This window comes from Chiloscyllium plagiosum, chromosome 2, assembly GCF_004010195.1.
Source record: "Chiloscyllium plagiosum isolate BGI_BamShark_2017 chromosome 2, ASM401019v2, whole genome shotgun sequence".
In the NCBI taxonomy this organism is placed as follows: domain Eukaryota; kingdom Metazoa; phylum Chordata; class Chondrichthyes; order Orectolobiformes; family Hemiscylliidae; genus Chiloscyllium; species Chiloscyllium plagiosum.
Window position 1 is genome coordinate 37,649,368 of NC_057711.1, and position 24,575 is coordinate 37,673,942.

Sequence of the window (24,575 nt, forward strand, 5' to 3'; positions counted from 1 at the left end):
AGGCTGTGTAGGACCACCCCTCGTGGTGGTGAAGATCCCTGGACAATCCTAGGCCTTGCACAGCCTAGTTAAATTGCAGATAGATTATATCTCAGGGGCCACAAAATTCAGTCCCATGAAGAGGGGAGTAATGGATAACTGGCTTTTTGAAGATGTGAGTTATATGGTGTGACCATGCCTAGTAACACACATGCGTGCTGTCCTTCACAGCAGAGAATAGGAGGCAATCGCAAATCTAAAGTCTGTGGGATCAGTGTTATGAATTCCTCCTGGGTTTTCATCAAGATTATGGAGGGAAGAAAAAAGGAAACACCTGTGGAACTTCCTGGCAAAGAAACATTCATTTTGAAAGAACGTAAATATTTTAAATAACTTTAAAAAAATATAATATTCTGGTTTTAAATTTAATTATTCAATACACCAGATCACTGTACCACATCGAGGTATTTTACCTGGATTTTTAGTTGTATGTGCAGATTTTAAATTTGTGGTGTTCGTGGCATTTTTTGCTTCTTTGTCATCACCTCGGGTGTTCTTTGTTTCTGGATTAGTGTTAGGCTTGGCTCCTTTCTCCACTGAATCCTTCTTCTTAGGGGAAGCTGTTTTTGCTGCTTTATCAGCTGATTCCTTAGCAGATACTAATGGGGTTGTTCTGGAAGGAGCACTGGAATGCTTTGGTTTGCTGTCAGCTTTTCTGGAAGGAGAGGAAGACTTTGTCTTTGTGGCCTGTTTTTTGGTCTTTGTTCTCTCTTTAACCTCTTTCTTCAATGGCTTATCTGCCTTTGCCAAGCTCTGATCAGTAGGCAATGCTTCGGGATCAACCATGCAAACATCTGGATGTGGTGGAGGTGGGCTAGGATCCATCAGTGGAACAGGTGGGGGATCTATTTGTCTGTGTACAAGTGTTCTGTCTGTCGGGAGAGTTTCAGACTCATCTTCAGAGTCTAAGGCAGCATCCGCAGTGATCGAAGGGCATTCCTCTGTTCCAGGTGGAAAGTCGGAATCAGTCTGGGACGGAGCAGACTCGCTGACCGATGTTCCTGGGGTATCATCACATTGCCGTACCTGCTGCTTTCCACCAGATGGAGGCTGGCCTCCTCCGCTTTGCGTAAGTGGTCTCTCAAGATCTTCAGCGATGTCATCTTGCTCAAAGAATTCTAATGGGCTTGGATTGATGAAAGAAGGGGAAAGATCAGCCATGTTGAGCCGGAATGAAGTCGGAGTCTTAAAGCATGTTTCAACAGCAGGTTGAACCTCTGCTGGGTGCACTGATCTGGATGCAAAATGGTCATCTTCAAGCTCATATCCATCTTTGGCTTTATCTTGCTTGCTGCTGAATGTCTCAATTTCTCCCATGTCTGACTGCATTATTGGAATTTTGCTTTGACAGAGGGCAGGCTCTGGTAAGGAATGTGATGCATAAACAGCAGATACCTGCTCAGAAGGAGATATCATTGATGATCCTACTGGACTCTTCTCCTGCAGTGGGCCTGGGCCTGATGAATCAGACATGTGCAGATGAGATACTTCTTTTGCAAGTGCAAGAGGCTGTGAAAGGTCAAACATTTGCAGCTCCTCCTGATCTTGCAGTGGAGAAGTTCCCTGTGGTGAATGGGCAGATGATACCCTTTCTGAAACCATTGGCACTTCAATATTAACTGGTTTTCCAGATAGGGCTGAAGTACAAACACCATATTCCTCTTGCAATGGAGAACTGGTTTGTGGTGTACGAGCAGATGAGGATGATGGTGAAGCCTCTGTTGGTGGGGTGGAACCGAATTGCAAATGATCCAGCTCTTGGCCATAGAATGATCTGTCAAGTGTTGGATGAGCATGCTGGATAAATCCAGGCTCATGCACATCTGATGGACTGTAATCTACTTCAGTGGGTCCATTTTCAGATATGTGCTGGAAGCTGGCATTAAACGCAGGCTGCTCAGGAGATTGTCTACTGAAGTCCAAAGCCAAAGACTGTTCCGGTGACTCCTGACTAAACTCTACCGACATTGTTGAATGCTCGGGTGATCTCACTTCCTGTACAGGAGTTCTGGATTTTGCAGTCTTTGGAGACACCTCTGGAGGGGAAATCGACATGGGCCTTGGGCAATCTTCTTTAGAAGGTGAAACTTCAGCTTCTTGGAAAGTTGTAGGCGTTTGGACAACAGACACTGAGAGGGATTCATCAACTTCAGTTGAATGAGGGGATCCGACCTCTGCATGCAACGAGGGAGACACATCATCTGCTGTAGGTTCTGGAAAGGAACTTGTGGCAAGAGATGCTGTTGAAGCTGAAGCCACACCTTCAATATGGGAATAAGTGTCTTCTGCTACCACCTCATCGACAGGAGTAGCTGATTTGTCTGATGTGGTTCCTTCAGAAATTGACATTTTGCTGTCTTCTTTAACAGAACCGATTTGGCTGAGATCCACCAGAGTTGGGGACAGTTCAGCTGCAGTTTTCTGAGTTTCAAAGGGACCGAGTGATGGGAAGGTTGCAGTAGCATTTTCTTCCACTTTGCATTCCTGGCTGAAACTATCTTTGGGAGTCAACAATTCGAAATCTGCTGCACGTTGCTTTTCAGGCGCAACTGAACTGGATGAAAAGTCATTAAATGGATAAAGATGGGGTGAAGAAAGAAGTTTAAGCTTATCACTTGAGAGTTCCATTGCACCTTCAAGAAACTGTACTGGGAATTCTTCTCCATCATTAGGAGAACTATCAACAGGTGAACTGGAACCCAACATTGGTGGGCTTCGTAATGGAGATAGGACCTTTTCTACAGGTGATTCTGAATCAGGTACTGGCTCATCCATGGGGCTATATCTTGGACTGGTCTCATCAGCTTTCATGTCATCAGTCTCAATAATAATTGGGGCTGGCAATTTTCCTGTTAATTCAGGTGCGACTTTACTATCTTTCTCATCTACAGGAGACTGATAAAATGGAGTGTGGCCAGCACTAGGGGAACCAGATTGTGTGGGAGATGCCATCTCTAGTGTTTTTTCTTCAGGACTAGCACAATGATCATCTGGAGTTTCGTGGTCAGAGGTTGTAAGATCTGTGGATGCCTTGATATCTGATGGAGTCAAATCAAAGTTGACATTCTGATCACTCAAAGGTGATCTAGACTGTGGTGAAGAACCAACTGGACTCCGTGCGGGGCTTAATTTGGCTTCAAGATCTTTTATCTGATTCGCTTGCTTTTCATTCTCTAAAACTTCCTGTTTTTCAAATTCATCAGACTTAGGAATATAGATGCCAGGTGATGGACATTTAAAGCACTTGTCTTCTTCCAGAGAAGATGAAGGAGATATTGTTGAGGCTGATGCTGGATAATCATCACCTTGTGTCACTTCTGTTTTTGAAGTTTCTATTGAGAGTCCATTGTAAGTGTCAGGAACTGGAGAAAACTTAGCTCCCTCATGACCCTGACAAAAGACAGTAGTTTCAATCTTTGTCATGCTTTCAAACTCCTGAGTGGGTGACTCAGTTTCCTCATTATTGGTCTCATCACTCATAATGTCTCTCGGTGTGGACATATCATCCATTGGGGTAGGTTCACTTGAAATTTCAATTGTAGATTGAGTAAAACCTGATGTAGCTGTAAATTCTTCTGGTGGCTCTTCATGGGTTTCTTCATCAGAAACTGTTATTTCACTTTCAAAATCAGTTGGCATTGTTTCATTACGAATCAGCATCGTTTGATCAATAATTGAAGAATGGAGTGCAGAGATTTTATCCAAAGCTCCATCAGGGGATAGAGCTTTTATTTTATGTATCTCAGTGGTTTCAGCCATACTTAAATCTTTCTGTGTATAAATTTTAGCTTCTTTGCTAAGATCAACTCTCTTTTCTTCTTCTTCTGCCTCTTCTTCAGCCTTTTCTGGAAAGCCTTCTCGTTCCCTGTGATCATCCCCAGCTTCAGACTCTTCTGTCTCTTCTTTTTCTATCTCGTCATCTTCAACTGGTTCTTCAGTTTCAATTAATTCTTCTGCTTCAATGTCGTCGGTCTCAACCTTTGTGCCAGTCAAGGCATGTTCTGTTTTGCCTGGAAGCATCTTTTCTACTATATCTTCTGCTAGCTCTTCAACATCTTCTGTCTCAGCCTTTTCCTCATAGTCTCCTGGTTCAGAAGATTCTTCAAAAGCAGCACCTTCATCCTCAAATTTTTCTAATGTAACCTTATTTCGAGTTTCAATGTACTCTTGAGGAGACTGCTCAAATTCACCTTCGACTTCAGTGGTTGTTATTCCCTCATCAGGAGATTCATCTGTCTCCAAAGAGTCTCCATGAATTATAAACCCTGTCTTTTTCACAAGTGTGGCTTCTTGCACTTCATTATTTATTGAATTTTCTGATGGGGCTATGGGTCCTTGCATTTCTCTTTTCTCTTCTTCATTAAGTTCTTCAAAGTCTTTTGTTAAGTCTTCTGGTGAAGACATTCGTGATCGTTCAATCTCAAGTTCACCTGCAGTCACTGCAGTCACTGCTGCTGCTGCTGCTGCTGCCCCTGCCACAGCAACAGTTTCCATTTTGGTCTCTTTCTTGCTTGGTTTTGGCTTTCCTTTCTCTTTTGGCTTACTTGGCGTAGAGTCTTCCTTCTTTATTGGTTCAGTTTTCCTTTCCACTTTGGGTTTTGTTGGTACTTTTTTGGTCTCGGTTGCAGGGATGGGTTTTCTAGTTTCCTTAGCAGGTTTTTTCAGGTCTTTCTTGACATCTTTGTCATTTTTTTTAATCTCTTTCTTTTCTTCTTTTTTTACCTCTTTCACTGGGGTTTCTTTTTTCTTCACTTCTTTTTTAATATCTTTCTTTGCTTCTTTCTTTATTTCTTCCTTCTTAGGTTTCTCTTCTTTTTTAGTAACCTTTTCTTTTTTAGTAACTGCTTTATCTTCCTTTGCCTCTGACTTCACGCTCTCTTTCTTCACTTCCTTTTCCTCTTTCTTCTTGTCTTCTGGTTTCTTTGCTTTAACCTCTTTCTTCACAATTTTTTCCCTGACAGGTTTGGGTTTGTTCTCAGCTTTTAGTTTGTCATCTCTCACTGTTTTTTCTTCAAGTTCCTGTTTAGCTGTGTCCTCTTTTGCTTTTGTTTCCTTTTCTTCGGGCTTTGATTGTGACTCTGTTCTGGTCTTTTCCTTCTTAACTGCAGGTTTTTCCTTTTTCTCTACCTTTTGCAGTTTTTCTTTAACAGCCTCTTGTTGACTAACTGCAGTAGGTTTTGTCACCTCTGGTGTTTCTTCCTTCTTAACTCCTTTTGCAGCGGGTGGCTTAGAATTAGATTTGAGACTCTCCTTGCTATCACTTCGTTGTTTCATCTTGGTTTGTTTAACATTTGGGACAGCCAAGCCAATGGACAGCTCTTTTTGAGTTACCACTGGGTGTTTAAGGAAATCTAAATCTTTGAGCTTTTCTAATCCATCCAGAATATTGTACTGTGGAGCATTTCCTGGGAACAGAGCACGGACTATTTTCTCAGTTGGATTAGCCGGATGCCATACAATCAGTGAGGATATTGAAGTCAAATATGGAAATGAAATTTCTGCCTCTTTACCATTTGGTAACACTAGTCCAGTTTTAGCCTTGTTGTTGCTGGACCAATGTTGCATGAAAAATTGTAGCTCCTTGCTTCCTTTCACTGGATTTAAAATGTACATTTCTAATCTTCCCACACCCATTTTCTGAAAAAGTATTACTGGATCAATAACATTTCCTACAGTCCTGTACAGGGGTTCTGGCTTTATAGACAATTTGTTTAAGTACTGGAGAGTAAGAAAGGTTTCCTCTGTATTCCTTCTGACCCGAAAATTAGGCTGCAAGTTTGTCATATTTTCCGGGACGTTAAGAAAAACGACCCCCAGCTCAGGTGAGATCAGATTTTTCAGCCAGTCACTGTTAGCAGTGGACCCTTGCGACTGTTCCTCTTCTAGTTCTGCTATTTTACGTTGCAACAAACTGTTGACTCCAGGGAGATTATCGGCTCCATTATGCGTGAGCAGGATTGAGTCGACTCTGTCTAAATGTCGAATCAATTTCCAGAAGCATGACTTGCGATCGGAGCCTCCATTGATAAGCATATTAAACCCATTCACGGCAAACAAAGCAGAGTCCCCTCTCCCACCGGGGAAAATGTAGCAGCAAGGTTTTGACAGTTTCAAGAAGCCTCCTGATGCTGGGGGCTCCAACACATCAAAGGATGATGGTACCTCAACCGATTCGGAGAGATATTCAGTGAATTCTGAAAGTCCTTCCATCTCTGGTAGAATAGAGACTGAGTTTAGTTTTATATTGATGAAGTCCTGTAGGTTATGTTTTTCCAGGTTTGTATTTTTCCAATCACCTTCCTCAAGACAGAATAATGTGAGGCTGGCTTTATTGGCTGGATGTGTGGTGCTCAGTAGTTCTCCAATCTGCCAGCAGAATAAAAGACAATAAGTAATTAGTAGTTATTTCTGCTAAACCTCAATTAACATTTTATAATTAGATTGTGCTGTGTTCAGTTCCCCAAAAATAAATTATAATTACGGAATACTTGCTTCAGAAATAAACAATGCATTATCCTTCCATTTGAACTTTCCAAAATCAAAATAAATGTAAATATTTTGAATTGGTAATTTTAACTTTGTCTGGTTAAATTATAAAGATAATCTGTTTTTGTGTAGTCTCACTTTTCTTAGTTCCAATTCTATTCAGCAAATTCCCATCTTTTACAAAGTATACAAGGACTCTGTGTTTCCATTTATGTTTTCATATGTTGATGTATTTTAGGTAATTTTCTTGCCACCTCTTCCAAACTGGTCATCCAGGGATGTAAGAAACTTTGTAAAGAATGGCTGATTTTATTTTAACTTGAAACCTCAGGTTTCATTAATAAAGCAGTTATACAAATGTATACAGATGATTCAATGAAATATAAAATGCCATTTTAGTTCCAATCCGATAGTTGGTGCTCGTAACATCTTTGGAAAAGAACTACAGTGGGATTACTTTTTTACAGTTTGGAATTTCTGCCTTACGTGCAAAAGGTACTCAAATTAAGATAAAACTGCATGTTTACCACATTTCAAGGTGAGCACACATAGTAAGCTTCACTGACAGCATGGTTTGCTTAAACACCAGTTCAAAGCAGTTACTTACTACCACCATGATATAACCCAACTCCACGAGCGATGGACTATTCTAATTTCTTTACACTTACCTCCTGATCTGTGAAAATTTCAATGAAGTTCTGAAAGGAGAATGAACCGGATTGCAGAATTAGTTCCCCAGTGTTTTCACAGCACTGTCCAGTTAGCACCAGCAGCTTATGTCGAGCAGCATCAGTGATCAAGAGACGTACCTAGGAAAAGGACATGTGACTTAGAAATGAAAAGCAAAATAACTACAGTGATACATTTTAGAAATTAACACTCATTGTATGAAGCTTTGCATGCCTTTAAGGTTTGTCCAGTAAATAAACGTCTGTAGTGGAGGCTTGGGTAAAGTTTATAAATTTATAGCTCCCACATTGGGTGAAGGCATTGCTGCAGCTCATCATGGAGCTCATTCTGACATGGAACAGACAATGGCACAATGTGAGCAAGAGTGGGCTCCAAGATTTCCTGATGGGGAACTGAGCAGGTTGAGCAGGAGCAGAGACGTTCCCTAGACAATCTTTCAGAAGGTCAGAGACCAGATAATGATGATGCTCAGTTCCAGGAGTTAAGCCCAAGGTCCTGGATGTGGTGCCATTCAAAGCTTCAATGATTCACATGAGTGGTCAAGCTCAGTGAATGTGCAATCGAATGTCATGTCCTACCAAATGCTCCACTAACCTCAGTCATGGGATAATACATAACATCCCCATCACTGACCTACCAACAATCTCTACCAATCATACCTAAAATTCATAGCTTTACCTCACATGTTACTGCTATAAGTCTCACACTCACTGCCAGCCAGTTCATAAGGTCAGGATCATCACACAACCGCACTGCATTACACTCAGTGAAATATCTCCTTCACTCTTGTAAGACAAAGTGAACACACACCTCCTTCCCCCAATGGAGAAGACTGCATTTGCGATTATTGGAGTGACCATTGCTGAGGCTGTGGTCAGCCCAAGGGTTGCAATATCGAAGATGACAGGATTCCTATGCTTAAGTCTTCCTTCTCAGATCACATTGCCCTTCAAATCACTATTGCTTCTAATTTACAAGCTGCAGATGACATCATTGGGCACCTCAGCTTTCCACCCCTCCCCTCATCACAAACTGTTGCACCCGTCTTTGTCAGGTACTCAGGAGTTACAGCCTGATTGAACAAATCTCTTCTGGTCTCAGTCCTACATCCAAACTGCATCTTCTGAGACCTTGTGCATTAGTTTTCAATTATTAACTCAGCGCCGACCCTGTCAACCTTTCTCAAACTCATGTGTGTTTCAATGAGGTTATTTCAAGGAGTTGGGAAATTTCTGTCACACGTATGGAAAAAGATATGTGCCGAAGCACAGGGTTAACTTTTCATGTACATGTGCAGACAGTAAAGTTGAGCAAATGGTATCAGAAAACCCGCCAGCAAGTAATCAGAGTGGGCCTTCAGGTGGATCAGTTTCCTGTTGCAAGGTGATATGATAAATGTGTGCAGCCAATCTGTATAATGACAATGACCTCCCCACTTTCAGGAGTGCCAGGCAGGGTTGTAGTAGTGTCCACCTGTCAAACAAGGGCTGGCAGCAGCAAAAGCTAGACCTTAGTTCAATATCTGGCATTGGTAGGTTTCTCATCCAGAGTGGTTACACATAGAAATCAGAAGCAGGAGAAGGCCATTCACCCCTTTGAGCCTGCTTCACCATTCAGTATGATTATGACCAATCCTACACCTCAATGCCATAAACTCATTTCCTCCCCATACCCCTTGATGCCTTTTAAAAACATATTAATCTCCTTCCTGAATATATTCAGTTACCTGACCACCACAGTCTTCTGTGGCAGACAATTCAACAGGTTCACTACTCTTTGATTGAAGAAATGTTTCCAAATCTCTGTCTTAAATTGCCTACTCATATCCTAAGACTGAAACTGTGTTCCTGCTTCTAAGCTCCTTAACCAGAGAAAATATCTTTCCTTCATCTAGTCTGTCCAAATCCATCTCTCCTCATTGGACGGTCCTGCCATTCTTGGTATCAGTCTAGGCAGGGAGACTAAAATTGCACACAATACTCCAGCTGAGGTCTCACAAGGCCCCAAATAACTTCAGTAAGACACCCCTACTTGTGAACTCAAATCCCCCTGCAAACAAGGCCAATATACCATTTGCCTTCCTTGTTTTTTGCTGCACCTACCCATCTATATTCATCGACTGGTGGACAAGGGCATCTAAATCCCTTTGCAGATCTACAGTTCCCAATATATCACCATTTCAGTACTACTCCTTCTTGCTGTTTTTCACATTGATGTGTGTCATTTCACATTTAGCCACATTGTCCAGCTTCTGCTGTGTGATTATCTACTCACAACACGTCTGAATCACCTAGAAATCTCCTTGCATCCTTCCCATAAACCTGCTCCGTTTTGTGTTGTCAGTAAACTTGGAAATGTTGCATTTAGTTCCCTGATCTAAGTTGTTTATGTATAATGTGAATAGTTGGAGCCCAAGCATGGATCTTTGCAATACCTCACTAGTCACTGCCTGCTGCTTGGAAAAAGGCCTAATTATTCCCACATTCTTTTTCCTATCTGTCAACTAATGCTCACTCCATACCAATACGTTACCTGCTATCCCATGTGCTTTAACTGTTCCATGAACCTCTTACGAAGAACCCTATCAAAGATCTTCTGAAAATCCAAATACACCACATCCACTGATTCAGATCAATTCCCTTATCTATTCTACTAGTTACATCCTCAAAAAGTTTTCATGAATCTATACTGGCTTTGTCCATTTCCATGAATGTTTTCATGTTCGTTATCATGCCTTTTATCATAGACTGTCGCATTTTCCCCACTACTGATGTTAGACTTACTGGTCTGCAATTCGGTTTTTTCTCCTTTTTCCTTTTTTAATTAGTAGGGTTACATTTGCAACTTCCCAATCTGTAGAAACTGTTCCAGAGTCTACAGAATTTTATGAAGATGTGTACCAATGCACCAATATTTCCAGAGTCACCTTTTGTAGTATTTGGTGATGTAGATTATCAGGCCCTGGGGATTTATTAGATTCTAACATCATTAATTCCTCAGAACCATTTTCTTACTGATACTGATTTTCTTCAATTCCTCCCTCTTATTCGACCCTTGGTTCTTGAACATTTCTGGGAGATCACTCGTGCCCTCTTTTAAGAAGAAAACATGAATACTTGTTCAATTCTTCTGCCATTTCTTTGTTCCCCATTATAATTTCCCGGCTTCTGACTATAAGAGACCTACATTCTGAATGAATCCCTTAAAATATTTTTAATTTTTAATTTTCTGACCACACCTCCATTTTGTAACAATATTTTCTTCTTGTAGCTCTTGAAGCCTCAGGAGCACAGAGCTATCTTGGTCGAGCTATTGATGCTCTATAGCTACTCCTCATTTGTTTGGGAATCAGGGGTCCAGTATAAATTTGTATTTATGCTGTGCAGAACTTTTCAAAGTGGGAAACAACATTAACTTGGTTGGATATATATCTCTACAGAATTTGTACAATAAGCCCAGGCCTGGAAATAATAACCTTGAACTCAAATAGCAGTTCGACAATTTGAATCCAGCTTTATCTTTTGGATCTGGAAATTAAAAGTTGGTGTTAGTAAAAGTGACAATGAGGCTATTATAGAGTCATAGATATGTACAGCACAGAAACAGACCCTTCGGTCCAACTTGTCTATTCAGACCAAATATTCCAACCCAATCCAATCCCACCTGCCAGCATCCAGCCCATATCCCTCTAAAAAGTAGACATCATGGCAGACATCATGAATTACCACTGCGAGTTAATTCAGTGGTGGGCTTAAGTGGTCAATTAGGAGGTGACCTCAGGGAAAACAGGTTTCCCCAGTCTGATTTCTGCGAAGTGTGGGGTCAGTACACCATTTGGTCCCAACATCTCGATCCTACAGCCTGCTTAAAATCCTGCCCTTGGTTTCCTTTCTTTTCAAGACACCTAAGAAGCTTGTAATGCCATGGAGTCAACGCCCTAATGGTTGTTTCATAGTTTCCATAGGTTGAATATTGAAAGTGCAAATTGCGTTGAGTCTTTTGCAGTATTTCTTGCTTAAGTCTAGCAAGATGTCTTACTATATCTTACGAAATGCACCTCATTGCCTATCACCCTTTAGAGTCCCTTTCATCCAATTTGAGCCCCATTTTCCCTTGTCCAAGAATGATTCGCCACTCACTGGATGTTCCCTAATAAACCGCATGCCTTGTGCCTTTGAAGTACCATTGTGCATTACTGAAGGGTCTGTTTCCATGGCTCTATGACACCCAAGCAAGAGTAGGCAATCCAGTGCTGCTCCTCACCGGCAACATAACGGCACAGCAGCCACAAGGTCATACCGCTCATGGTACCGAGCTGGCAAGGCTGACACATGCAACCCTTTCTCTCACACTAATCACCATCTGACCAGCAGGTCACACACAGCCTCCCCGTCCCTAGCTACACACCATTTAAAACACCCACTCTAAGACCCAGCTACTCTGTCTTCAGAGCCCACAGGACACTTGCAACCTGTCATAATCCAATCAGCAAATACCACACACTGGCAAACAATCAGATAATTCCAAACAAGGGCTTCTATTTACAGCCTCCACAAACAAAGTGAACAAAGGCTGCACTTTGTCACCACAATGCAGACCAAGCCCTAGCATCTTGCCCAGTGACTATCTTAGTCCATGATATCCTCCTCAAAGTGGTCATCCCCCTCCTTGGAATGTTGCTTCCTTTCCCGCAGCATTTTCAATTTGTCTCCCAGCCCCCACACCCCGTGCCCCTCCCTGGGTCAGTCCAAGCAGTAAAACTGCACCTTTAATGGTCCCATCATATGTTCCATTATAACCCGAGTCCAGGCAAGGGCAGCAATGTATCTCCACAGCGATCAGGGGATTGTACAATGTGTCCTGTGCCAAGGACACAGTGGGTAGCCCTTATCCCCAGGAAGGAATCAGCCTTGTAAGTCGGGTGCCTCTCATGCTGAAACACACCAGCTATATGAGAGTGCTGCAGGTTTAGTAGTCACGTTGGCTGCACGGTAGTGGGCTCACACCTCCGTAACTGGTAACATTGATCACGGATCACCTGAACATTAACGGAAAGGAACCCCCTTCATGTTGATGAAGTCCACAGTAATCTCAGTGTTACGTGTGCACTAATACTCTGAACCTTAGGAAACCAGACATGTTTCCCAATCTATTGCAGCATGGAACTCATCTTATGGGATCAAAATCAATCAGATGGAACATCCTGATGCATTGTGGGAGTCCGACTTTGAGATCCCACACAGATCACCCCCACTGCCTGGAAGGAGCCAGTCACAGAGAAGCTCAGGGTACCAGCACTTTCACAGCCACTAGGAAGGATAGCCACCCATTCCTACAGCCCTCAGGTCCTGCTCCAGCATCTGGCACTGTTGTATCACAACATCAAGACTGTGCCTCACATCCTCGGGTAATATATTGGGGGTGAAAACCTTTGAGCCTCCTGCAGATTCCACACATCCTGAGGGGTCCTGAGATTGCAGCCCTTCCCTGATCCCAGGGTTCCTCACCCTTTGGGGCTGCTCCTGGGCTTACCGGATGCTGATAATCAGTGGCATGTCTCTTTTCTTCAGCCCTAGCTCCCACCCGGGCCCCAGCCCCAAACTCCCACTGCAGTGCCAGCCCCCACTTCCACCCAGTCCCACCCAGTCCCAGCCTCCACCTCCCAGTCCCCACCCCTGTCCCAGTCCCAGCCCCCACCTCTAGCCACCAATCCCCACCTAGAGCTCTCAGTCCCCATCCTGCCCCCTGCTCAGTGAAGGTATTGCCAAGCTGTCTGACCAGGTTATTACAATCTAAAGGAAGTACCTGCTGCAGTCCAAGCTCCTTCCCATCCCAGACCCACAATCATTCACCTTTACAGTTCTTTCTGTGTGAACATTGTTAAACTTGCAGATGGTGAAGCAATGGTCTCCATCTCCATCAGTGCCTTTTATGCTGCATGAATAATTGGTTACCTTGGGCCACCACTGGCCTCTTTTTAACTCATTGCTACCAACGTCAGCATCGATGTTTAATTTTGAAGGACCAATGGTGTGGAGCAAATTGCCTTTGACCAGGATGTAAACCTTGAGCATGGTAACTCTGCATGTATTGCAAATAGGCGCTGAAATGTTTGCAAATGAAATGAGTCTCTAACTTGAAAGCATTTGCTTCATGTATTTGCACCTTCAATCTTCTGACATTGAGCAGACATGGAAACTGACACTGACTCTGCACTCCACCCCTCCCAGTAATTTTCCAGATGCATTTCACATCTAGAGAATGGCAAGTGGTGGCAGGGAATGTAACTCACGGTGAACACCATCAATACCAGGCACCATCTGGTTTCCAGGTATCTCTGCATTCCCCCCACCCCCAACTCCTCTAGAACCTTCACATCCTCTTTACCCTCACTACCCGAGAGCCCATTTTCACCAACATGCCCCCATATGGAGACCACCATTTTGACCTTCATATTCAACTGTTCTCATTGACCCTGAACCCTGGCATTACACCGTAATGATGTCCACCCTGATATTCCACACTTTCCCTGTTGAGGCCATGGAAGTGATCACTGTGGTCTAGCATGCCCTCCAGTACTGTTCTTTATACCTCTTTACACCTTGAGTATCTTCCCTCTCTCCCCGTCATCCCCTTCAAATGCCTCTTTGTCTCCCTGATACAATACAACCTTGACTTTGAACTCCTTTTAACAGTGGTCCCTGCTTTACTCTGCTTTACAGATCCAATACCACCACAATGACTAATACATAAGACTATATTTATCCCAGTCCTCTGACCAACTTCAATGTTTCTGATGTCAACAGTGACCTTTGTTCATTCAGCCACAAATCCCATGTCACTGTGGCCTCTATAAGTTTCCACCTAATGTTCCTTAATACAGCAAAGGACAGAAAAACTCTTCATATTGAGGACCTTAGTTCTCTGCTTTCTCAAGGAAGAAATTAAAGAGTTCAGTGAGTTCACTCTATTATATAGAAGCCCCACCCCCAAAAAGAAAGGAATTCAGTAAAATAAATGTTCTTATTTTCAATTTATTTTTTCATGGATGTAGGCATCACTGGCAAGGCCAGCAGTTATTACTGATACCTAATTGCTCTTGAACTGAGTGACTGGTAGGCCATTTCAGAGGGCAGTTAAGAGTCAAATATTTTACTATGGATCTGGGGTCACAGGTACATCAGACTAGGTAAGGACAGCACATTTCTTCCCAAAAGGACAAATTGTTAACAAGATGATTTTTATAATAAATCGATGCTAGTTTGGTGGAACCCACATCTGCAACATCATCAGCGTGTGCCTCTGGATTTGGTGTTCAGTGATATTAACACCATGTTGCCTTCTCTATCCATTGTCACTTTTACTAATACCAGTTTTTCATTTCTAGATTTATGAAAAAGCCGAACTGAAATTCTTGAATTGTGAGGTAAGCTGTGAACTCATTGTTAGTCCAGGCTTATGCTGCACATTCCACAAAGAGATTTGACCCCGACCAAATTGAAGTTATCCCTTTACCACCATGGACCAGATCTGCACAATGTAAATTCAGTTTTCAAACTACAAAACCAATAGGGAGCACATGAAAGCACAGAATGATCAATGTTGAGCTTTCATATTCTTTCTTCACTATTCCATTCCATTGTGCTCTTTGCCATCTGTATACTTCCTGCTGTTCTCTTACCTCCGTGCTCACTGCCTCATCTGAAGGGTTGATCAGGACAACAGTTTCCAAAACGTCACTTCTGTGGTGAAGGATTTTCTGACCTATCACAGAAAAAAAAAGTTGTATAAGTTAAATCGGAATAATTCAGCGTCGACTGAATAATGAATCTCCCAAACAGGATTTCCTCCAGAGACAATCCCACCGGCCACCTCTCACACAAAAGTAAACTGCAATGGATGCTAGAAATCAGTCATAAAGATAGAAACTTTGGAAATACTCAGCAGGTTAATAAAAGGTCTGTTTTTGTTTGCTCCCCATTGATGCTGCACTAATTTGCTGGATGTTTCTCGTATTTTCTGCTTTCACTTTGAGCCACCATTTATATCTGAACATGAGTACAGATTCAAAATCCAATTTCAGGAACAATAACACCAAAGGCCAAACGTCTTCGGTTAGAACTAGTTACTCATTAATAGTGGAATCTCTTACATTCATTTGAAATTCAAGTCATTAGGATTCATTATTTGATAACCTTCTAGTTAGCATAAATTGTAGGACTTATTAAAATTAATAGTATTCTATTCTTTTGGATGGTTTCATCCACAGTAATAAATGACAATTTGAAAAAGAAAAATGTCAATTTCTACATTAATATTTCTTCTTAAATGAATAACTTCCCTCAAAACATTTCAACTGAATTTAAGCAAAGCTCAGAACATTTAAAATGTGTTCAGACAAATATTACTTCAAAAGCATGAATGAAGCAGAGCAACATTTGCCTTCTTTTAAGTGAAAGTTATAGTGATTGTAATAAGGTCAGCCCAGTGGGCCTCAAAGAATATGAGTTCCCTGATTGGGGCTGTTAATCTGGTCCAGTCAGGGAGCCATGGCTGACAGATAAGAGCAACAGTGTGAGATATCCTGTTCACTCGTTGAGAGCTGGATCAATATCAAGGACTCTCCATGTGCATATAAAGGGTGACGGTGACAGGAATACTGGCCTGTATGGACTTATTTCAAAGTCTTTAAATTTAAGTAAGAAATTTCACTTTTCACTCTTAAAATCCTTCATAAAATGAGTTGCAATAATCCAAGTATTACAAGCCTTACCTCAACTATGGTTTCCTAACTCTGCATTATCTACTGCATCTATACTGAATGCTTACTATGACTTTAAAATCCTCTCTATAATGGAGGTGTTCAAACTGCGCGCAATATTCCAACTAACCTAATCAAATAAATTTACCATTACCTTTGGGCTCAATACTGCTATCTATAAAATCAGAACTGTACTCGCTGTTTCTGATTTATTTGTGCTCAGCACTTTTAACCATCACTCCTAACACCTTTACCCATTAAATCTGTGAATAAACAATCATGGCATTATACAACCAAACTCTCAATGTGGTCCTGACAATGTGAGGTTCTGTACAATGATTGATAGAACAACAAAGTTAAAGCTCAAAAAGAGGCTAAAAGATTGTACAATTAAGGAAACATTCATTTAGGAAATGATTGAAGGTTAACATGTAATTTTAGCTGTCTCCTACAGGTTGCCACTTCCTTTGATTTTTAAATGATAAGTGTTCTTCATATTTGGAGAAAGTGGGAGCTGGTTCTTCATATTTGCCCAGGCACTGTTCTTTCCTTTTAAAAATTATTACAAATCTCTGGAACAGGTGGGATTTGAACCCATGCCTGCTGACTGATAGGTAGGGACACTACCACATCACCACAAAAGCCCTCAAGCACAGTCATTGACTAGTCAGTAGTAGGGCCTAAACAAAGAGCCTAGTGCAGAAGGAATATTTCCACTTGCCTTCTGTTGACCCTGAGAACCGAAATTCTAACATTTTTACCAAATGAACCAGATTCACTCCCTCTTGCCAAGCTACAAATGAGGCAGGTGGGACGAGGTGGTGCACATGCCCTATCAGGTTACAAAATCCTGTCTGTGCAGACTTTTCATTTGCTGGGTTTAAAGACGTTTAAACATTATGTCAATCACACACTTGGCTGAACAAAAATTATTAACAAAAAATATTTATTTGCAAGGTGAGGGTGATATTAACATTGGTTAATGCAATACATTGATCCAAGCCAAATTCTCACCAATTTCAAACTGTGGCACCTTTGTTTCCTGTACCAGCCATTTGGTATCACCTATGACTTCAATATGGTGTTAATTTGTGCAGTTGTGAGATCATTAAGCATTTGACTGAGACTGCATGGCAGAACAGGCTTACGAGTCTGAATGACTAATGACTGTTCCTGTGCCAAAAACTGCTTAGGACCACTACAAGGCAGAGAACGTGATTATTTTTCTGCCTGAGCTGGATTTGAATCTGGAATGATGAGGTTAAAATAAAACCCATAGTCTATCTCTGGCAATCAAAATCAACTCAGTAAAACCACATTCACCATTACTGGATTATGTAAAGTTATTTGAAATAAAGTGTATTACCTTTTATTTCTTATTGCATATCTCTATTTTATTTTTAATTTCCCATCCTTATCTCCTAAGCGTAAAGATGGTGCAGGACTATAATTCCAGAGCGTCAACTGAGCTCAGCTGTTTCACTCAGATTGGCTATTCTTAAACAGGCAGAGGATGTTTACAGATAATTCTATTGGAGTGAGTGGCAAAGGGTGAAGGGTGGCTGGGTTGCAGGGAACTGGGAGGAGAAAGTATAAACAGAACTGAAATCAACCACCGTCTTCACCATAACGCCACTCATATATATTTCTCCACAGGATCACTAGTTAGACATCAGCTATTGGAGCTACAGCTAATCCTACCCCACTCCCTTTCAGAAACAAAAACAGAAAGTGTTGGAGAAACTCAGCAGGTCAGGCAGCAGCTGTGGAAAAACATTGAGTCTAGTGTTTCTAGTCTTGTTCCTCCCTTTCTTCCTGGTTTAGTTGTATTCAATTCATACCCAGTTGATTGTGGAGGATAGTAACATCATTGCATTATAAACTCCAGATATTGTCCAAGTGTTGCTGCATTTGGACATGGAGTGCTACTGTATCTGAGGAGCTGCAAATGGTGCTGACCATTGTGCCATCTTCAGCAACCATCCCCATTTCTAATCTTATGATGGAAGATGATTGATGAAGCAGCTGAAGATAGTTAGGCCTGATGTCACGTCCTGAAGATCTCCTATAGCAATGTCCTTTGACTAAGATCATTTTCACAGGGGAGGTGCCAGAATTGGTGGAATTTCTGGGGAGTGAGTGGAATAAATCCCCAACTGATTTTCTAATGCCACCGAATGAAGAGCCAAAATAACTGCAGTAGAAAATGCCTAGCATTAAATTTTAAATATCCCATACACCAGGAAAATAATACATAGAACAGCAGGTTACATGCTCTTGATCGCATCTATATTCACACTATGGCAGGATAAAGAAATAGATTGTAAAAACTGTGTGACACAGACAACATTGGAACATAAAAACCCTTGAAAAGGACTGAGTCAAAGTACTGTTGCTTCAATGCAGAATAGCTACAACAGACAATTTCTGTGAACTCTACAATCCATGTGGAGGCAATCTTCAAGCCATGATGGTGATCTGGTCCCTCAGAAATCACTGGAGGCAGAACACTGCTGTCAGTCTGCACAGCATGACTGGTGCTCTGTATTCCTCATCAATATAAGCTGAGCAGTCAGTGCACTCAGCTCTCCAGAGACCCGCCTCCAGGTTACATTCTGCTCAGTAAATTACCAGGCTGTGCAATGAAAACACTACCAGCCAGACTGCCATCACCACCCACTCGCACATTTTAGAGGCAAGAAGGCTGCACATCACATAGCATTTATCTGCATACTGATCATTCCACTCGAAAATTTCCAAACAAGCAGATGGTTGTGATATCACATGTCTTGTTAGATAATTTATTTTTGATGTGGTCCAAAGTTCCTCAAATTAGGTGAAATGCAACTGTGGGTTTATATAATAGCTGCTCCACACAAAATAAAACAGGTGAACTTAAAAAAGAATTAGCTTTCCAAACATAATTAAGGGGAAAAAAAAGTGTGACTTAGTATCAATATAAAAGTGACCAAAGATCTCAAAGATTTGCAACTATTGCTACAGCTTCTTGAGACTTTATACACAGTAAATGATAAAACATTATAGAGAATTTTATGATGCTGCCCACTTAATACAAAGGCTTTCTGAGAGGTTGCAGGCTGGACAAGTTCATCTAAAGAATAGAGTTTTAATAAAACACAAGCACCTAACAAGCATTTGACTTCAGAAATCAGGTAGAACAGCACAGGAACGGGCCCTACTGCCACGATATTGTGCCAAACATGATGCCAAACTAAACTAATTCCTTCTGCCTGCCCTTGGCCCATATCACTACATTCCTTGCTTATTCTTGTGCTTATCTAAAAACCCCTTAAAAGCCCCTATCCACCACCACCCCTGTCAGCTTCATCAAGATACACACTACTCTCTGTAAAACGTCTGCCCCTCACATCTCCTTTGAACTTTCCCCCTCTCACCTTAAATGCATGCCCTATCACTTTAGATATTTCAATTCTGGTGAGAAGATTCTGACTCTATCCATGCATCTCATAATCTCTTTTATCAAGTCTTCCCTCAGCCTCTGCCACTCCAGAGAAAACAACCTTATAGAACATAGAACATAGAAGAATACAGTGCAGTACAGGCCCTTCGGCCCTCGATGTTGCGCCGATCCAAGCCCACCTAACCTACACTAGCCCACTATCCTCCATATGCCTATCCAATGCCCGCTTAAATGCCCATAATGAGGGAGAGTCCACCACTGCTACTGGCAGTGCATTCCATGAACTCACGACTCGCTGAGTAAAGAACCTACCCCTAACATCTGTCCTTTACCTACCACCCCTTAATTTAAAGCTTTGCCCCCTTGTAATAGCTGACTCCATATGTGGAAAAAGATTCTCACTGTCGACCCTATCTAAACCCCTAATCATCTTGTACACCTCTATCAAGTCACCCCTAAACCTTCTTTTCTCCAATGAAAACAACCCCAAGTGCCTCAGCCTTTCCTCATACGATCTTCCTACCATACCAGGCAACATCCTGGTAAACCTCCTCTGCACCCGTTCCAGTGCCTCCACATCCTTCCTATAGTATGGCGACCAAAACTGCACACAATACTCCAGATGTGGCCGCACCAGTGTCTTATACAACTGCAACATGATCTCAGGACTCCGGAACTCAAAACCTTTGTTTTCCTTTAGCTTGTTTCCTCTAATCCAAGCAGTATCCTGGTAAACCTCTTCTGCACCCTCTCCAAAGCCTCCACATCCTTCCTGTAATGTGGCGACCAGAATTGAAAACAATACTTTAAGTCTTAAAGCTGCAACATGACATCCTGACTCTTGTACTCAATGCCTCAACCAATAAAGGTAAGCATGCCATACGCCTTCTTTACCAGCCTATCTACTTGTGTAGGCACTTTCAGCAAGCTATGGACTTGACTCCCAAAGACCCATCTGTACATCAATAGATGCTCTTAGCACTCAATTACAAGCTGCTAATCTCCATGCCTCCATATAAATATATATGTTTACTAAGGCTCCATGTCAGGAACATAGATTTTATAATCTATCCTGTGCTACACTATTTCAATCTTGGGCATGTGCTCCCATTATGTGAGCTCTGTGCTGGGACTGTAAGCTTGGTGAAAAAGTGCTTTAAGTCACCCTTCTCAGGAGCATTCAAATCAAGATTCTGTGCAAGTAATGGAAATAAAATTAATGGAATAAAATTACTACTATTATTTATCCATCAATTCTATGCATTGTTGATGTGACTGTTTTTCCTTAAGATTTTCTACCTCAAAGTGTACATCTGTTTTTACACCACTACTTACTTAAGTAACACCATAAACCTTGGTGTTTCAGAAATTGTGAATGACAGAAAACATTTTTCTGTAATTACTTGCTGTACCTGAATCTAACTCTGCAGCTTGTGGCAGCGTAATGAAGGTTCATCAGATCTGTTTCCGGGGTGACAGGACTGTCCAATAAACAGAGATTGGGAAACTGGGTCTGTGTTCTCTAGATTTCAAAGAGTGAGAGGTGGTCTCATTGAAGCCTACAAAGTACGTAAAAGGGATAGATAAGGTAGTTACAGCTAAGATGTTTCCCCTGGATAGGGAGTCTGGAACCAGGGGCACAGCTTAAAAAGGAAGAGGATGCCACTTAGGTTTGAGATGAGGAGATATGTTTTTACTCAGAGGCTTCTGAAGCTTTGGAGTTGTCTACCACAGAGGCCTGTTGAGATTCAATCTTTTAGTATATTCCAAATAGAGATTGATAGATTTCTGATTAACAGTGGGATACAGGCTTATGAGGATGGGATGAGTAAAAGGCTTTGAAGTGTTTGATTAGCCATGAATGTATTGAATGACAGGACAGGTTTAATGTCTAAATAGCCTACTCCTGTTCTTAGAGGACATTAGATACCTTTTTTTTTAACCAAAGCATTCTGTAATCTCTCCATCTAAACATTATTGTATTTCACTATTCTACTCTTCCTGCCAACGTGGATAATTTCACATTATACCTAATCTTCCAAATCTTTCTTCTCTGTATCTATCTATATCCCTTTTCAGATTCTCTGTATCGTCCTCACAATTTGCTGGCCCATCCATCTTGGTATCATCAGGAAATCTGGTTTCAATATATTCAACCCCTTGATCCAAGTCATTAATATAGATTCTAAATAGTTGAGAACTCAACTGACAGTTCATTAGTTACACTTTGCAAACCTGAAATTTACCCATTCTCCCAACTCAGGTTTCTATTAACTTATCACCTGTCCATGTTAGTAAATCAGAGGAGCTGATCTGCATTAATCTTTGATGAGGCATCTTATGAAATGCCTAATGGAACTCTGAATATACTACATATACTGAATCCCTTTTATCTAACCCCCTTGAAATATTCTGAAAGAGCCCTTAATAAATTCATCAAACATAGTTTTCCATTCACAAAACCATGTAGATTCCAATTGATCGTATTGTAATTTTCTAAATATTCTGCTCCTACCTTCTTAATTATTGATTCTAAAACTTTCCCAATGTGAGCTGTTAGACTAACTGGCCTAAACTTTCCTGCTTCTTGTCTCCCCTTTTTCTTGAATAGTGAGGTTACGTTTGCGATTTGCAAATTTCCAAATCGAAGGAATTTTGGAAGATTACAACCAATGTATCCAGCATAAGCAGCAAGTGATAGACAGAGCTAAGCAATCCCACAACTAACAGATCAGATCTAAGCTCCGCAATCCTGCCACATCCAGTCATGAATGGTGGTGGACAATTAAACAATTCATTGGAGGAGGAGGCTCCACAAAGATCCCCATCCTCAATGATGGTAGAGCCCAGTACATCAGTGCAAAAGATAAGGCTGAAGCTTCGGCAGCACTTCAGCCAGAACTGCCAAATCGAAGATCCATCTCGGCCTACTCCAGTGGTCCCTGGCATTGCAGATAGCCAATTTGATTCACTCCACATGATATCAAGAAACGGTTGGAGACTCGAAATACTGCAAAGGCTATGGGCCCTGACCACATTCTGGCAATAATATTGAGGACTTGTGCTCCAAAACTTTTCACTCCCCAGCCAAGCTGTTCCAGTACTGTTACAACACTGATATCTACCAGACAATGTGAAAAAGTGCCCAAATATATCCTATACATTAAAAGCAGGACAAATCCTGAACAGAGCAGTAGTAATTGGGGACTCGATAGTTCGGGGCACCGACAGGCGGTTTTGTGGGAACGAGAGAGACTCACGTTTGGTATGTTGCCTCCCAGGTGCAAGGGTACGTGATGTCTCTGATCGTGTTTTCTATCAGTCTACTCTCAATCATCAGTAAAGTGATGGAAGGTGTTATCAACAGTGCTATCAAGCAGCACCTGCTCAACCACATCCAGTTTGGGTTCCGCCAGGGCCACTCAGCTCCTGACCTCATTACAGCCTTGGTTCAAACATGGGTAAAGGAGCTGAATTCCAGAGGTGAGGTGAGAATGACAACTCTTGACATCAACGCTACATTTGACCAAGGAGTCCTAGCAAAACTGGAATCAATGGGTCTCAGGGGGCAAACTCCAGTGGTTGGAGTCAAACCTGACACATAGGAAGATAGTCATAGTTGTTGGAAGTCAGTCATCCCAGCTCCAGGACATCACTGCAGGAGTTCCTCAGGATAGTGTCCTTGGCCCAACCATCTTTGGCTGCTTTATCAATGACCTTCCCTCCATCATAAGGTCAGAAGTGTGGATGATTGCACAATGTTCAACACCATTCACAACTCCTCAGATACTGAAGCAATCCATGTTCAAATACAATACGACCTGGACAATGGACTGACAAATGGCAAATAACATTTGTCAACAATCCAACCACCGTCCCTTGGCATTCAATGGTGTTACCATCACTGAAATGCCCACTAACAATATCCTGGGGGTTACCATTGACCACAAACTCAACTGGACTCACCACATAACATGGGTTACAAGACCAGGTCAGAAGCTCGGAATATTATGATGAGTAACTCACCTCCTGACTCCTCAAAGCCTGTACATCATCTACAACGCACAAGTCAGGAGTGTGATGGAATACTCCCCACTTGTCTGAATGGGTGTAGCCCCAACAACACTCAAGAAGATTGACACTATCCTGGACAAAGCAGCCTGCTTGATTTGCATTGCATCCACAAGCAGCCACTCCCTCCACCACTGATGCTCAGTAGCAGCAGTGTGTACTATCTACAGAATGCACTACAGAAGTTCACCAAAGATCCTCAGACAGCACCTTCCAAACCCACGACCATTCCAATCCAGACAGACAATGAAACATCAACACCTTCAAGTTCCCCCCCAAACCACTCACCATCCTGACTTTGAAACAAATCGCCATTCCTTCACTGGCGCTGGATCAAAATCCTGGAATTCCCTCCCTAATGATAGTTTGGGTCAAGCCACAGGAGGTGGACTGCAGCAGTTGAAGAAGGTAGCTCACCAGCACCTTGTCAAGTGCAGCTAGGGTTGGGCAATAAATGCTGGCCAGCTTCTGATGCCTATATCCCACAAGTGAATTTAAAAATAAAAATTTCCTTAAGATCCTTTGATGCAAGCAATCAGAGTCACAGAGTCATAGAGATGTACAGCATGGGAACAGACCCGTCGGTCCAACCCGTCCATGCCGACCAGATATCCCAACCCAATCTAGTCCCACCTGCCAGCACCCGGCCCATATCCCTCCAAACCCTTCCTATTCATATACCCATCCAAATGCCTCTTAAATGTTGCAATTGTACCAGCCTCCACCACTTCCTCTGTCAGATTATTCCATACATGTACCACCCTCTGTGTGAAAACTTTGCCCCTTACGTCTCTTTTATATCTTTCCCCTCTCACCCTAAACCTATGCCCTCTAGTTCTACACTCCCCAACCCCAAGGAAAAAACTTTGCCTATTTACCCTATCCATGCCCCTCATAATTTTGTAAACCTCTATAAGGTCACCCCTCAGCCTCCAACACTCCAGGGAAAACAGCCCCAGCCTGTTTAGCCTCTCCCTATAGCTCAGATCCACCAACCCTGGCAACATCCTTGTAAATCTTTTCTGAACCCTTTCAAGTTTCACTAGGAAGGAGACCAGAATTGCACGCAATATTCCAACAGTGGCC

At 42.0% G+C, this 24,575-nt stretch overlaps 1 protein-coding gene across 2 annotated transcripts in view; it reads right to left on the bottom strand.

The window, feature by feature from the left end:
- Window positions 1-393: 393 nt before the first annotated feature.
- Window positions 394-24,575, bottom strand: part of map1b (microtubule-associated protein 1B) — a 108,801-nt gene continuing 84,619 nt past the window's right edge. Inside the window, exons 1-4 of one of the 2 annotated variants that reach the window (XM_043707845.1) lie at window positions 19,731-19,736; window positions 14,897-14,979; window positions 7,194-7,334; window positions 394-6,405 (exon numbers count right to left, since the gene is read on the bottom strand). In XM_043707845.1, coding sequence (XP_043563780.1) covers window positions 409-6,249 — 5,841 coding nt within the window. In that variant the 5' untranslated portion in view covers window positions 6,250-6,405; window positions 7,194-7,334; window positions 14,897-14,979; window positions 19,731-19,736 and the 3' untranslated portion in view covers window positions 394-408. Of the gene's footprint in view, window positions 6,406-7,193; window positions 7,335-14,896; window positions 14,980-19,730; window positions 19,737-24,575 lie in introns of those variants that run through there. The other variant, XM_043707836.1, reaches the window with a different exon arrangement.